Consider the following 17400-nt stretch of genomic DNA (forward strand, 5'->3'; position numbering starts at 1 on the left):
TCACTACCTCCATATCCCCCCCATTCTATTTGTCAGGAGTTGATGGGACCAATGGCCATGATCTTAGGGTTTTTTTTTTTTTTTTATGTTGAGCTTCAGACCATTTTTTTCACCTTCATTAAGAAGTTCTTTAATTCCTCCTCACTTTCTGCCATCAGAGTGGTATCATCTGCATATCTGAAACTGCTGATATTTCTTTTGGCAATCTTAATTCCAATTTGGGATTCGTCCAGTCCAGCCTTTCGCATGATGTATTCTGCATATATGTTAAATAGACAGGGGGACAATATACAGCCTTGTCATACTCCTTTCCTAATTTTGAACTAATCAGTTGTTCCATATCCAGTTCTAACTGTTGCTTCCTGTCCCACATATAGATTTCTCAGGAGATACATAACGCGGTCAGGCACTCCCATTTACTGCTGAAGCCTACCTTGTAGGATTTTGAGCATAACCTTGCTAGCATGTGAAATGAGTGCAATTGTACAGTAGTTGGAGCATTCTTTGGCACTGCCCTTCTTTGGGATTCGGATGTAGACTGATCTTTTCCAGTCCTCTGTCCAATGCTGAGTTTTACAAACTTGTTGGCATATTGAATGTAGCACCTTAACAGCGTCATCTTTTAAGATTTTAAATAGTTCAATGGGAATGCCATCACCTCCACTGGCCTTGTTGTTTTTAAGACCCACTTGATTTCATTCTCCAGGATGTCTGGCTCAAGGTCAGGAACCACATTATCTGGGTTGCCTGGGTTATCCAAATCTTTCTGGTATAATTCCTCTGTGTATTCTTGCCACCTCTTGATGTCTTCTGCTTCTGTTAGGTCCCTCACATTTTTGTCCTTTATCATGTCCATCGTTGCACAAAATGTTCCTCTAATAATTCCAATTTTCCTGAACAGATCTCTGGTTTTTCCCTTTCTATTGTTTTCCTCTATTTCTTTGCGCTTTTTATTTAAGAAGGCCCTCTTGTCTCTCCTTGCTATTCTTTGGAAGTCTGCATTCCATTTTCTGTAACTTTCCCTATCACATTTTGTTTCCCTTCTCTTCTCTGCTATTTGTAAGGCCTCATTGGACAGCCTTTTTGCTTTCTTGCATCTCCTTTTCTTTGGGATGGTTTTTGTTGCTGACTCCTGTGCAATGTTACGAGCCTCTATCCAAAGTTCTTCAGGCACTCTCTTCACCAAATTGAGTTCCATAAATCTGTTATTCACTTCCATTGTATATTCATAAGGGATTTGGTTTAGATTATACCTGACTAGCCCAGTGTTTTTTCCTCCTTTCTTCAGTTTAAGGTTGAGTTTTGCTATAAGAAGCTGATGATCAGAGCCACAATGAGCTCCAGGTCTTGTTTTTGTTGACTGCATAGAGCTTCTCCATCTTTGGCTGCAGAGAACATAATCAATATGATTTCGGTATTGGCCATCTGGTGATGTCCATGTGTAGAGTCGCCTCTTGTGTTGTTGGAAAAGAGTGTTTGTGATGACCAGCTTGTTTTCTTGAGAAAACTCTATTAACTTCTGCCCTGCTTAATTTTGAACTCCAAGGCCAAACTTCCCTGTTGTTCCTTTTATCTCTTGACTCCCTACTTTAGCATTCCAGTCCCTTATAATGACAAGAACATCTTTCTTTGGTGTCAGTTCTAGAAAATGTTGTAGGTCTTCATAGAATTGGTCAGTTTCAGCCTCTTCAGCATTGGTAGTTGGTGCATAAACCTGGATTACTGTGATGTTGAAAGGTCTGCCTTGGATTCGTATTGAAATCATTCTGTCATTTTTGAGATTGTATCCCAGTACAGCTTTTCCCACTCCTCGTGGCGTAGTGGTTAAACCGCTGTACTGCAGCTAAAACTGTGCTCACGACTTGGGGTTCAAATCCCAGGTAGCTGGCTCAAGGTTGACTCAGCCTTCTATCCTTCCGAGGTCGGTAAAATGAGTACCCAGTTCGCTGGGGGGGCAATGTGTAGTCTGCATATTTAAATTGTAAACCGCCCAGAGAGTGCTTGAGGCGCTATGGGGCAGTATATAAGCAGCACGCTTTTTTGTTGACTATGAGGCTGCTCCATTTCTTCTACAGCATTCTTGCCCACACTAGTAGATATGATAATCGTCTGAATTGAATTTGCCCATTCCCATCCACTTTAGTTCACTGACGCCCAGGATGTCAATGTTTATTCTTGCCATCTCCTGTTTGACCACATCCAGCTTACCAGGGTTTATAGATCTTACATTCCAGGTTCCTATGCAGTATTTTTCTTTGCAGCATCGGACTTTCCTTTCACTTCCAGGCGCGTCCGCAGCTGAGCGTCCTTTTGGCTTTGGCCCAACCACTTCATTAGCTCTGGAGCTACTTGTACTGATCCTCTGCTCTTCCTCAGTAGTATGTTGGATGCCTTCTGACCGGAGGGGCTCATCTTCTAGCATCATATCTTTTAGCCTTTTGTTTCTGTCCGTGGAATTTTCTTGGCAAAGATACTGGAGTGGCTTGCCAATTCCCACTCCAGGTGGATCGCGTTTAGTCGGAACTCTCCACCATGACCTGTCTGACTTGGGTGTCCCTGCACGACATAGCCCATAGTTTCTCTGAATCATTCAATCCCCTTCATCATGACAAGGCAGCAATCTGTGAAGGGGATTTTAGAGCATAGAGATTTTTTTTTTTCATCTACATATTCCAGACTTTTTTTTTTTGCTTTGAACTGCCGATCATCTCACTGAACGAAGGGTCAATTTATACAGTTGGGTTGGATCCAGCTTTATTCACAGTTACAGCAGAGCTTTTGAAATCAATATGGGTTCAGTAGTCGTCACACAGATTCAGTGGGTCTAGCCTCAGTTTATGTAAATCCAGATCCCCAAAAGTACGCATTTGGCATCTTGAAGCTGGGAGGCATGAACAAAGTTCCAGCCTTTGGAAAAGCTGTGCGAACTTTTATGCTGGCCTGACACTCATTTTGTGTTCTGTGTACCAGCCCAGAAAATTAACTCTGCTTTGCAATCCTGTGAATACAGAATATCACATTGTTAACTCCCCAGGGCAGCATAGTAGGGGATCTGATGCATCTCTACACAGGGAACTGAGTATATGATGAGGCAGGGAATCCTTGGAGGAGAAAGCTGTGGGAAATAATTTGACACAGGGCTGACTTTAAATTCCGTGTGTGTGTGTGTGTGTGTGTGTGTGTGTGTGTGTGTGTGTGTGTGTGTGTGTGTGTGTGTGTGTGTGTGTGTGTGTGTGTGTGTGTGTGTGTGTGTGCATGTAGACATGCATAGAATCTGTATATATAAATACACAGATCAAGTTCTGTATGCTTACTGCATAAAATCCTGAGGCAACTGTTATTTCTATTTTTTATTCTTTCAGATAGCTATACACGGATACAGTATCTTTAAAATGTTTATTTTCCTTTCCCAAAAGCAAGTTATTCAAGGTGCGGCAACTAGCGTCTGCCTGCTTCCGTGCCTGCCTGCCTTATTTTGCAAGGCTGCTGGGAGTTTTTAAGCAGTGTGAGAATCCTGGGAGTTGGTGATGTCAGACTGGTTGGGTCATTTGAAGGTTAGCAGCCTGGGAAGGGTTCATAGAAAGTTCACTCGCATATATTAAGCAATTCAATCTTTCATTCTGTGTGACACAAGTAGTAGGAAGTGAGCTGTTTGAAGGCAGAAGGATCTATTCACTGGCAAAGGGGGATCCAGTGCTCCTATCAAAGCCTGTTTTATCAACAAAACTTCTACGCTACCCAGGATACAATATTTTTTTTCATTTATTCAGGGGGAGCCTATGAGGCAAGAAGGCTGCTCAAAGATTCGAGCAACAGAGGAATGAGATCTGAAAGTTGGAATGCTGTTTGTTTCCCCCTATTCTGCTGGATTGTCTGAACAGCCTGGAAAATGGTAAATGATCATTTGGATCAATTACAGGCTTTTAGCTGTGTTGTCTGTCATAATTCATGATTCTGGTCTGGGAAAAAGACCAACAGCCTACGTGCCAAAAAAGGGGCAGAGTTTGATGGAGTTGGATGTACTTTTATATGCCATTTCCCTCCGTACCTAGAGGAAGGCACTTTTACAGACATACAGTAGAGGGGGAATCATGTTTGACTGCATGGATGTGCTAGCAGTAAGCCCTGGTCAGATGTTGGATTTCTACACTGCAAGTCCGTCTTCCTGCATGCTGCAAGAGAAGGCTCTGAAAGCATGCTTCAGTGGATTGGCTCAAACAGAGTGGCAACATCGGCACAGTGCGCAATGTAGGTCCCGCTATTACTTTGTTCCACTTTTCTCCCTTATTTGTATTTTATTTGCATGCCAAATATGAAATAAATGAAAAGAAATGCTACCAGAAAAAGAAAAAGTGCAAGGGAAAAAGACATACTTTCCAGAGCACAGTTTTATGTAGACACATGTCTATGCATGCACACATATGTTTTGCAGTTTAAATAAAAAAGATCAGCAGCAACTTAAGTATGTTGGGGGTATTTCACTTTTCATAGTCTTTCTCTAGTTTTTTTTGGGGGGGGGAACCTTATAGTTTTAGAATTCGAAGTAATTTTATTTAAAAAATTGTTCATTAATTATTGGAGAAAAATTATATACAATTCTCATCTCTCTTCATATGTGGATTATATGTTTTTGTTCAGGTGCATTTAACACCTAAACAACCAGTTCACATTATGTCGGTATGCTGCCCGGTATAAGTTGTAGGCTTCCGAAGATGTTTCTTTTTCTCTCAGGGGAAAAAAAAGGAGCAGCAATATTTCTTTGCACTGACCTTGCTGCCACCTTTCTTTTTTTTACTTTGTTGCTGTAAGAATCCCCTGTTTTCACTAGAAGACTAACGGTGAACACCCCTTGTGTTTTGCCATTAATTATACCAGCATTTTCTCTAAGGAACCCAGGACATTGGGGGGGGGGGGGAGAGATTTGCTGGTGCAGATTTTTTTAAAAAATTGGTATTTTGTTGTCAAATCTTTAGAAAGTGTTGGAGGGCACAGGTGGCATGCTTAACAGTGTTATTTCAAGTCTGAGAACAGCAAGAAGTAGCAAAGTTCCATCACCACATTCTCTGTGTTTAAAGGGAGGGGACCCTTGAAGGATGCTTCATTGCCCTGACGCTGATTTAGATAAATGATGGTCATGTATCACATTGTTTTAACATACTCTTTGACAGTTCAATGGAGCATTAACTACAGAAGTATGCTTAATATCATTGTGGTTCCTGGATATCTTAGTTACTCTAAAATACTTGCAGTTCTCCCTTCTGAATAGTTAAGAAGAAAAGAAAAAATAATGCTGTCTTAGCTGATGTGATCAATAGCTGAGATGGCGATAAAAAACATTTGAGTTACAATTAGGTCATCATTGGTAATCAATCGGACAAGCTAACACAATTTAGGAGCTAGTCTCTGATTGAGTCTAAAAGTTTAACTTTTGTCACTTTTAAAAAATAGAGACAATGTGGTTTTTTTAATAGTAAAAATCAACAAACAATTATTGTAATTCTGCACGGGAGTGTTCAAAGTCTGTATAAATTGAATGCACCTGACTTTAAAATAAAAAATCTGGGTAGTCTTTGAAACTTGTGTTTTTTCTTAGCAGGTATTTCCATAACAGTATACCTTGCTTACGGTAATGCAGAATACGGTGAACACTCAAATTGTTGCCTAGAGCATCAAGTTTTTACAAAATGAAACTTTCAGAAAAATAGTTTTGAGAGTTTGTTGTAATGTGTTTTAAGACATGGCATAACAGCTCACTGTAGATTGCGGTTAACTGGAACTTCTCCCTCTCTGTGTCTCTCTCTTTCATACACAGAAATGCAATGTGTGTGTTTACTTTGCTCCTGAGCAAGTTAAACCCAGGATCACTCTTATCAGGGCACAGCAAGTGTTAAATATGTTGTTTATCTGGGGCTGGTGATAAGAAACAAAAGTTGATTATTGTAGAAGGTATGCTAATTAAAGAAAGTGCTGCACAAAATAAATATGTAAGTTATTTCTGAGCTTTCAGTTTTCTAACATGCCTTGGTTCACTTTCACACTTTTACAACAACTAAAATGTTAGATGAGAGATAAAATCAGGCCAAAACAGATTTGCATTTACATAAATGCTGAACAGTGGTAAATAGTAAATAAAATGCATCAGAGCTGTAAATTGCAGATAAAAGTTTAAATAACTTTCTTATACTGAGCATACTGCTTTTATTTCTAAAAGAATGGACAATGAAGGGAAGATAATGTACAACTACAAAAGGCAAGTATTTCCTTATTCTGTTTATACTAAGTCCTCTGTGATTTTGAGTAAACAATTGAGATGAGAGCTACTTCCTTAGTTAGGAAAGGAAAACACATTGAGCTTATTTTGAATTGGCTGTACAAATGAATAGCTGCAAAAGCCGATCTATATGTCTCTCTTTTTAAAAAAAGCAAAGGTGAAAAGTTTTGTAGCCCATAGGAAGTAACAATCACCTTAATTACATTTATTTGGGAAAGAGTACACAAATATTATCAATATTGCTCTTGAGACGTTAAATACATGAAATGCTAAAATTCTACATCTACACCAATTTGTGTTCTTAAATATGTCATTAAGTGTTAAAAGCTTTGGAAAGAAATGCTCAATAATCTGGGGGATACTTCCCATAGGTCATAATATGTGGCTTCAAACTGTGCAAAAGGATGAGTCTCAGTCCAAAGAAAGCAGTGACCTTAAAGCAACAGTGGAACTGTGGTTGATAGGAGTTTAAAGTATTGCCAATAAGCTCGCCTCTCATAACAAACCAAAATCAAATTAATAGCATTGAATAGAGAATTAAGTTTGAAGTTAACAAAACATAAATAACCTGTTTTAAATAAAATGTAGATTTCTGTTTCACTGATACAATGGTAAGTGAATATATAAAGGGGTTAAATACAACTTTTTCTGAGACTTTAAATTGTTGATTATTGGGATAGCAGTGTGGATTTATTGCTGCTTAATCAAACACACACACACACACACACACACACACACACACACACACAGAGCGAGCGAGAGGGACCAATAGCAAAACCTTTCATCATCTTGTGACAAAAATATAATTATAATTATATTATGTATGTTGGAACTGCTGTGCCTTATTGCTTTCAAAGAAAATAAAGGCATGATCCAAGGAAGCAGTGAGGAAGTAAAGTGCATGTTTGACAGTTCAGTCATAGGCATGTCTGCTCAGAAGTAAGGTAAACGCAACATATTTCCTGGCAAACCTGTCTGGGACTACAATCTGACAGTGTAATTTTGTACATGTATACGCAGACATAAGTCTTACTATGCTCAGTTCTGCCTAGTAATTGGATTTAAGACTGCAGCCTTATTCTTTCTCACCATTGGAGCAGGCCTGTATAAAAAATTGGTTAGGAACAAAATTCATTCTCATAAAATTCATTGGTAAACTACTAGTTGTTTTTAATTTTAGAGCTATAATAATTCTTGCACTGTATGCATTAAAATGCTATGAACATGTGGCCCAATGTGCAAGTGAACACTTTATTATCTTCCCTATCTCTATCCAGAATACAAAAACAAGCGCATTGAGATGTATGCCTTGAAATCTACATTCCTAGGTATTGAATTGCAGCAGGTGTTGTTGAGAAGTTCTGGGTTTCGAGTACAGAAGGCAAGGCTTATTTTTATGCACCTTTATTGTATTTAAAATTTCTATCCGATTCCCCATGTGGTGATTAATAGGAAGCTTTTATTTGCTGTTAATTTGTTTAAAAGACACTTGATCACTTATTGTTTAATCTGGATCCAGACTAACTTAATGCACTTTTGAGACTCAGTGAAATCTGAGTCTCTTGAATTTCTCAGTGTCACAGAATACTTTGTTTTCCTTTGCACTGTGTAGCTTTATTTTATTTTACGTGATTTTATTTAAAAGGCAGTCTTTCTTTAAGAAAGACAAAAGCTGACATTTTATTGCTGAATTTAAAGTTTCATGTGGCAAGACACAATTTCATTTGTAAACAGAGATCCAAAATGCTCTTGTACACATTCAAAATGCCTTTGAATTTTATAATAGTATTAGGTGAGGAAAAGGAGAGCTTATTTTAGATTGTATGATATTCATCCTTACCTTCCCAAGAAAATAATCATATTTCCCATTCTGTTCATACTCTAGCTGCCTGCAGAACTTAGTCTTTAACAATTGCAGTTGAAAGGCTTTCAAGTTTACTTAAATAATGAATTATACTCTCTCCCTTATGCTTCCCGTGTTGCTGTTTTACAGAGCTGGCAAATTGAATTCATATTAACAATGATAGATTTTATTCCATGGCATAATGTTTGATGTCTAGTATCACTTAAAAGCTGGCATTAAGTATGAAAATGGTTTGTCCTCTTCCACGATTCTGCCACTGTGGCAAAACGGAAAACGAGTGGAAGCTTGGCTTTTGGAGGAGTTGGGTGACAGTGGGCCTTAAGAGTTAATATTGGTTTAAATATGATTGTTCCTTAACCTTAATAATAAACTGAGAATTGGAAGCTCTAAAGGTATGCATATAGATGTGTGGGCTTCAAAATGCATTTTATTTCTCATGAATATTACTGGAAAGGTGAAACTTAAGAAGGCTAAAAGAAACTGAGGGATGATTTAACCTTAAAAATACATATAGCAGAAAATGGGACGGTTCCATTGTGAAAAATTAGGTCTCACTTTCCTTTTTATGGGTGGATGTACATATTTGGAGGCCGTCTTTCTGTTTCTGAGCAAAATCGACCACTCATAAAATGCAGTGGCTTATGTACAGATGACAAAATCTTTGCATTTAAATTGGTATGATGTCACAAGTGTATAATCCTACAAGGTTTATTCTTGCTTCTCCAGTTCTAGTCATCACAGGAAGAGACGTCATAGTACAATCAACACTGATTTCCTCTCACCCCGAATGCATATTGTCATATGCCACCCTGAACTGAAATCATGTAAGAAACATCCATAGTTTTACAAATTGGACTTAGGCGACATGTTCTCTCTCACAGCTTGTTTGTTTGTAGGATCAAAGACAATATGGGTCTTTTTTTAAAAAAAACTTATATGCCGGCCACACTACCCAAAGGTCTCTGGGTGACTTACAGCAATTTAACTACAGTAAAAAAAGATAAAACCAAATACAATTAAAATATATATTCCAAAAGTTGCCCTCAGGACCCACAGTTGATATTATTTCAATTAAAAGCCTTCTGGAACAGGAAGGTTGTGACCTGGTGCTGAAATGTCATCAGTGTTGACACCAGACGAATCTCAGTTGGGATGGTGTTCCATAGCCTAGAGGCAGCTGCCGACAAGGACCTTTCGCCTCATGCCATACCTCTTACCTCCTTGAGGGACGGCTCTTTCAAAAGGGCCCCCTGGCTAGATCTTAACTGCCGGGTAAGTTCATATGGAAGGAGGCGTTCCTTCAGGTATCCAGGGCCCAAGCCGTTTAAGGCTTTATATGTCAAAACAAACACTTTGAATTGGGCCTGGGCAGCAACTGGTAGCCAATGTAATTTAATCAGAATCAGCTTGATGTGTTCCCTAGCGGCCCCACCACTTACCAGCCGCGCAGCTTGATTCTGGGCCAGTTGCAGTCGCCGGACGGTCTTCAAAGGCAGCCCCACATAGAGTGTATTGCAGTAATCTATACAAGATGTTACCAGTGTATGTGTAACTGTCATGAGACTCCACTCGTCAGGGTAGGGCCGTAGCTGGTATAATTTCCACAGCTGAAGGAAGGCCACCAAGTCCACCTGGGCTTTCAGAGTTAGACTGGGGTCCAGGAGCACCCCCAGGCTGCAGACCCTGTCCTTTAGGGGGAGTGCAACCTCATTCAGGACAGGGAAATGGTCCTCCAGCCTGTCCAGCAAACACCCACTAACAGCACTTCTGTCTTGTCTGGATTGAGTTTCAATTTATTAACCCTCATCCAGTCCATTATCGGGTCCAGACACGAGTTCAGCACAGAAACTGCCTCACCTGGATTGGTGCAAAACGAGAGGTAGAGCTGAGTGTCGTCAGCATATTGCTGACTCCTCAGCCCAAACCCCCTGATTACTTCTCCCAGCAGTTTCATGTAGATGTTAAACAGCATGGGGGACAATATCGAGCCCTGAGGAACCCCATGACATAACTCCATGGGACAGAGCAACTGTCCCCCAGTACCGCCCTCTGGAGACGGTCAGCCAAAAAGGAGTGGAACCACCATAATGTGGTGCCCACAACTCACCAACCCAGCCAGCCTATCCAGAAGAACACCATGGTTGATGGTGTCGAAAGCTGCTGAGAGGTCCAGGAGTATCAACAGGGTCACACTCCCCCCCATCTCTCTCTCGGCAAAGGTACATGGTGACCAAGGCAGTCTCCATACCAAAACCCAGCCTGAAACCCAATTGAAATGGATCCACAAAAGCCATTTCATCCAGCAGCATCTGGAGTTGCCCAGCCACAACCCGCTCCAACATTTTGCCCAAATAAGGGAGGTTTACCACTGGTTGGTAGTTAACCACCAGCCTTGGGTCCAGATTAGGGTGTTTTTTTTTTAGGAGTGGCTGAATTACTGCCTTTTTCAAGGTGGTAGAGACCAATCCCTCTCTCAAAGAGGTGTCCACGGCGTCCTGAACCCAGGTGTGAACCCTCCTGGCAGATCTTCCAATTAGCCAAGATGGGCAAGGGTCAAGCGGAACGGTGGTAGAACGGACAAATCCAAGCACATCGTCAGTTCTCAACAATTGAAACTCATCTATTAATACTTGACCTAAGCACGGCACACTGGACACATCCTCTGATTCTGCAGTAATGGTAGAATCCAACCCACTGCGAATCTGAGTGATTTTTTCCATCAAAATGAATTGCAACATCCATTTTGGGACGTGAGAACAACAACTAATATAAACAATATATAGTGTGACTTATGGAAAACAAAACTCCAGGAAATGGGCTCTCTCTGCAGTGGCTGATGTTGAGGATGTTTCTGAGTTCTAAATTTTCCATCTCTTGATTACCTTATTTTGAAGCAGGTTACAGTATAATAATTTTTTAAACTGCTAAAAGTTATTACATTAAATACTTCCAGTAGAAATCCATTTGGATGTTATCTAGTCATGTAAGAAAAGCTAAAGGAATACTGCCAAGCTAAGCTGAAACCTAGTCAATTAAAATAAAATTAAAATAATTCATATGCTGTTTCTGTGGCAATTACCATGCTTTTAAAGTCGTATCTTAATTCTTTGTAGCCACTGCCTTGCAGCAGGAAAGTACAAGCCACATAGACAGAAAGACAATTGGTTTCTGTGCAGTAGACACAGAAAGCAAGGATTAATTGGTGCGATGTACAGTTGTATGGGCATTCCCCTTTGATTTTTTAAAAATATATTGTAGTTTTAATTGTTATGTTTTAAGTACAATACACAAGAAAGGGAGGTGTATCAGCAAATATTCTTTTATTACTGTGACAAGTTTTGCCTTCCTGACTTCAGACAGATCAATAGATTCTTGTTGCTTCCTTTGTATTGTTAACAACTAAAACCTATAAATTAGAATCAAAAGCGCCTAATAACAGTATTATTGCAGCTCCATGTATCTAACTTGTAAGTACAGCTAAGTGAACATACTAAATATTCCAGACTAAAATGTTTATTCATGAAGATTAATATTATTTTTATACAGGATAATTGTTATAGTCTGTGAATGTTCCACTTTTCTTTTAATCTCACACAACATTGGAATCTTCAGAGTTTAATTCCTTTTGAAGTCAAGGATTTAACAGCCCAGTCATATACATGAACTAAAGGTAGTCCCAAATAGAGTGGATCCATTGAAATCAGTGGAACCTATGTAAATAGTAACTAAAAAGTCTCATTAATCTAAATGGATCTACTATAGTTTGGACTACCATTGCCTTTAGCCCCAAATCTCTTTGAGCTCACTCTCAAGTAAATGTGTCGATCAGACTGATGAAGGCTGCTCTAGAGGTGGGCATGAACTGCCATTTTGGTAGTATGTGTGAGTTCATTTAGCAACCAACATATGTTCAGTGCTTCAAAGCCCCACATCCTCCAGTGGGCACCCACTCAGAGGCATCACCAGGAGGAGGTGGGGAAGGGAAGCCAGGCTGCTGCCTCTGAGTAAGTTTCTGCCAGAGGAGGCAAGGTTCTGAAGCTCCAAAAATCTGTTTGGCTGCTAAACAAACCGACACGAATTGCCAAACTGGCATTTCGTGCCATCTCAGATCAGATCCTTTCCAGGTATTGTGAACTACGACTCCTATAATCCTTAACTGTAAGCCATGCAGACTGCAGTTCATGATTTTTGTAATTAAAAGATGATTTGTATAGTTAAAACATCCAGAAGACACCATGTTGGGCAAGATTGATATATAGACAGGACCATTATTGATTGACTGACTGACTTATTTACAGTGGTGCCCTGCAAGACGGTCATGCTGTTTGACGATGAAATCGCTTGACATTGATGTTTTTGCGATCGCAAAAGCGATCACAAAATGATGTTCTCTATGGGGGAATTTCACTTCGGGAACCGATCATCGCAAAGCGATGATTTTTTAACAGCTGATCGGCGGTTTCAAAATGGCCGTCGGGTAAACAAAATGGCCACCCGCTGTGTTTTTGCACTGATTCCTCGCTGCACAGGCAGCGAAAATGGCCACGCTATGGAGGATCTTCGCTGGACGGTGAGTTTCAAGCCCCTAGGAACGCATTAATCGGGTTTTAATGCATTTCTATGGGCTTTTTAAAATCATATTACGATGTTTCCATTCTACAGCGATTTCACTGGAACGAATTAACGTCATAATGTGAGGCACCACTGTACTTTTTTATCCTGCCCAACTAGTAGCAAAGCTACTATTCTGGGCAGCAAACATAGCAAAATATAACAGTAATAGAAAACAATAAAAAATCAGAAAAGAAAAATTTGAAATTCCATAAACGTGAAACTATGAGAACAATGATTAAAAAAACCCCTAGGCTGCAAAGAATTACAACAGGCAGGCCCAGAGGAGAATGTAACATTACTTTTGGGCAAGCTAGAGAAAGTCTTGGGAGAACAACCAGGTCTTAAGTTGCCTCCTAAAACCCAGGAAGGATGAGACCAGCTGCACCTCTAGTGGAAGGGAATTCTGGAGTGAGATGGCCACCATAGAAAAGGCCCAATTATGGGTGCATGACTTCCATACCTCACTTAAGATGCCTTCTGGAGCATCTCCATAAAAGAGGTGTGGATGGGACTGGTAGATGTTTTGAGAGAGAGGCACTCAGACACAGGTAACAAGGTCCTAAACTATTAAGAGCTTTAAAAACTAACATAAGCATCCTGAATTTGGCCTGGAAGCATACAGGCAACCAGTTCAGATGAGCCAAGAAAGGAGTTATATGGTCATATTGGGATATTCCAGAGACCAACTTGGCAGCACCATTCTGCATCAGCTGCAACTTCTGAACCATCTTCAGGGCAGCCCCAAGTAGAGAGTATTGCAGTGGTCTGTTTTCACGTTTACAAGCACGTGGACCAATGTTGTGAGGGATTTCCTGTCAAGAAAGTGGCAAAGGTGTGCAATTTGCTTCAGCTGGTGAAAGGCAGACTTAGCCACAGCTGAGATTTGATATTCCATTGAGAGTTTCGGGTCCAGCAGCACATCAAGATTTTGCAGGTGAATCTTCATGGGGAGTGTGACCCCATCAAGACAGGCAGACAGTAGGACCTCTGTCTTGTCAGGATTCCGTTTCAACCTGTTAGGCCTTGTCCAATCCACAACCACAGCTGGACAGCGCTCCAAGGTCTGCACAGCTTCCACTGCTGAGGAGGAAAAGGAGAGATAGAGTTGCATGTCATCAGCATATTAATAACAGCAAACTCCAAAACTCTGGATGATCTCTCCTAGCAGTCTCATATAGAAGTTGAACAGCATGAGGGAGACGACCAACCCCTGTGGGACACTGCATTGCAGCATCCAAGGAGACAAAACAGCTTCTCCCAGCTGAAACCTCTGGTGTTGGTCCCCAAGGAAGGAATGGAACCAGCTCAGTGCTGAACCTCCAGTCCACGCCATCAATAGCAGGTAGTGATGTTCAGCTGGATATTTTAGATATCACCGAGTTCTACAGAGTATTTGTTGGGAGTGATGGGTTATGAGACAGGTATAACATGTTTCTATACAAGGGGAAGGGCATCATTTCTGTGGGAGGAATTACACAACTAACCAGACATAAGATGTATTTCTATTGCTCTGTGCAATAGAATCACTAATCCCTGTGTCATGCATTCCCATGAGCTTTATTTTGTGATCTGTCATTAGATGGGTAAAGGAAAGTTTAAATTCCAAGTCTAATATCTCAAACTCATACTAAAAAATTTATTGTACAATGAAAATAAAGCAGCCTTCAGAATTCCTGTGTAGGGCTGAGCAGCAGACAAATGTCATGCCAAGTTTTCAGAGAGAAATTTCTCCAGCCCTGATGGTAGATAAAAGATAAGGATTGGAACTAGGACCTTTTGAAATAGTCTCTTCATAATATTATTGACATTAATCTAAGGCTGTACAAATCATGCCCTGCTAATCCAAATTTAGTCTACCTGTGACTCAGTAAGCCTCCTGATTTTGCTGCTGTTTGCTTTGCCAGAAGACGGGGCATCCGAAATACGAGTTAGGCTACAATCTTTCAGTTTGATAGCCTATTGCTTATTAAGAAGTTGCATGTTATAGAGGCTTTTATTTAATAATCTTTGATAATAATAATCTTAGAATGCAGCAGTGGAATGGACGCTATGGATCGTTGAGTTCAGCCCCTGTCAAAGGGCACAGTTGGGAATCAAACTCCCAACCTCTGGCTCTGCAACCAGATACCTAAACAACTGAGCCATTAATTTCTATTAATTGTTTCAAACTAGGCTTGTAGTGACTGAACTGGTTTTAACACACACACATGAATGGAGCTGAACTGTAATAAAATACTTCTGGTTTTTAAAGGGAAATGTATGAAAGTGGCAAATACAGGCTGAGCCAGATCCACAATTTCCACAAACCTTTGAGCAACTGAGCTTTAATATTTTGATAGCTCTGTGGGTTTTTCCCAATCCTTTTTCCCTTACTGTATATTTTGTGCAGCTATATATTGATACATGTAGGTTTCTGGGGCTGAATTACCTTTGTTTCTTCATCAAAGTCATAACTGTGAAAGGGTGTTTTTCTGTGGGCTATTTCAACTTCAAAAGATTTTTTTAGGGCCTGGTGTGTTGGAAAGCTTAGGGATATAATTAGCTAAAATGGAAATAGATGCAAGTGAAATTTAATTCCTGATGTTTTAATTTAGTGCTACATTGCCATTGATTACTGACATGGAGAATTCTTAAAAGCAAATGTAATTATTTAATTATGGTCCCCAAAATGCCTTCATTGGCAATGACAATAAACTGCATATGGAGTCTTACATTTTAATCAGTCTTTTTTATATTTGGGTCAGATAAATAACAAATAATTTATGAAAAAGAAATCTGTTGAGTGTTTGGTTTCACATGGAGTACTGGTTATTGTTTAATAATGAAAACTTTTTCATACCACCTTGCATTTTAATAATCTAGAATTATTACTGTGACCAAACTATAACAACAGTTGTTTCCATGTATTTTCTCAAATTCATTTTATGTGCATCAGAGACCAAAGGAGCATGGGAAACTGGTATGTCTGTATATGTCTGATTGAACTGTTTGGCTAGCTTCTTTAAGGAGAATGTGAATGTGTTCAGAGATGGGTTTTACTTGCAGCATCAGTAACAAAATTCCTAGTCACAGTGAACAAGAAAAATTAAAATCCTCTGTGCAGTGAATTTTTGTTACTTATTTTTTGCAATCAGTAAAGAGGTCTGTTTGTACATGCATGCATGTGCACACACAGAGACACACACACACATTTTACTAGTGAAGTGATGGTTCTTCCTTGCTAGAATTGCAGAGTAATTCAGTGGCTGAAAACTAACCCTTTTGGACATGGATATTGTTCAGTCATCAGAGCTGGGGAAGCCACTAAAAGAATAATGAACAATCTATTAAAATAATGTCTATTTGAGATAATAATGTGAAGAAGTTGTCAACATCCAACTTTTCCCCCTCCATGATTAAAGCCAGGTCACAGAGTTTGTTTACAATAGGTCAGTGACAATATAGATTTGACTAGACTGTCAAATTGGAAAGACCATGGGCAGTATTTGTAGATAGAAGTCAACACTGCATAACTGGAGGCATGTGTCTACAGTGAAAATTCCTCTTTTTCCCTTTCCTCCCTTGATGTTCCACGAATTTGTTCAGGAGGATCCCCAAAGCTAATCAAACGAAATTTGAGGGAACAGAGTGAGTTGCTGCAGGAAACAGAAGCCGTTCTCCTTTTGATTCCACTAACACAGGCAGTTCTTTCAGCAGAAAAAAAACACAGTATAAGGTTTACATTGTTGTTAGTTCTTTTCCTACTCTTTACAAATAATTTCTGGATTATTTTGATTTCCTACATTGAGTCAAAGGTTCATCACATCATGGCAAGGTTGTTTTCTTTTTTGAATATCTGTTTTGCTTTTTAAAGAGCATTTTGTCCTTTATGGTAACAATAGAATATACTTCTAGAAACTATTTGCCCTAAAATGTTAAGTGCTAGTAAGTACATTTATATTAGCATGCTCCGTTGTGTTTTAGTTTCATTAAGCCAAACCCAAAACGTAAGGTACATTATTCATTTCTTTAAATGTAGAGAGTACTAATTATTATTGATTTTCAATCTTGCTACAATTACAAGTAACTGTGATGAGTGGTAGATAAAAAGTAATAATCCGTGGAGTTCTGGAAGTGTTTAATGTTTTTCTCTAGTACTTTGCATGATCAATATTAACTGCCCCATAGAAACTAACTGCTGTATCAAATAACAATAAATCAGATAAATGTGCTTACAGATTATTTATTGAAAGCTTTAATTGTTCACTGGGGTCCTGCTTATCAGAAGAAACAATAGAATGTAGCAATTGAACAAATCAGTTTGTAAATAGAGGTAGTGTCCTACATGTCACTGGCCATACTTTGTACATGCTTTGTATGAGAAAGTACCTGTTCAGTCTCTACTTAAGGCTGGGAAAAATGCTAACCTGAGACCCTGGACAGCTGTGGCCAGTTAGTATAGCAAATATCAGAAGTCTATTTTAGCATATGTTTGTAAGTAGTAAATAAAAACCTTAACCTTTTACTGTTGCCAACTTAGTGAAATCTTGTGCCATTTCAGGCAGGAGATAGGAAAGCCTGTATAAGATCTCTGTCTTCCATGTGGCCTGCACTCAGTTTGTTGGGAGCTACTCCATGGTCAGATTGCAGTAACAGTCCAGACAGCAGCAAC

The 17400-nt window shown here is 39.5% G+C and overlaps 1 protein-coding gene across 12 annotated transcripts in view; it reads left to right on the forward strand.

The window, feature by feature from the left end:
• RARB (retinoic acid receptor beta) overlaps window positions 1–17400 on the forward strand; it is a 444828-nt gene that overhangs the window by 310202 nt on the left and 117226 nt on the right. For 2 of the 12 annotated variants that reach the window (XM_073003412.2, XM_073003420.2), the window contains exon 1: window positions 3284–4248. The exons of 9 other annotated variants lie outside the window; for them this stretch is intronic. In XM_073003412.2, the coding sequence (XP_072859513.1) occupies window positions 4092–4248 (157 nt within the window). In that variant the 5' untranslated portion in view covers window positions 3284–4091. Of the gene's footprint in view, window positions 1–3283; window positions 4249–17400 lie in introns of those variants that run through there. One more of the 12 variants, XM_078377298.1, reaches the window with a different exon arrangement.

This window comes from Pogona vitticeps, chromosome 6 (genome assembly GCF_051106095.1).
Source record: "Pogona vitticeps strain Pit_001003342236 chromosome 6, PviZW2.1, whole genome shotgun sequence".
NCBI classification, from domain to species: Eukaryota; Metazoa; Chordata; class Lepidosauria; order Squamata; family Agamidae; genus Pogona; species Pogona vitticeps.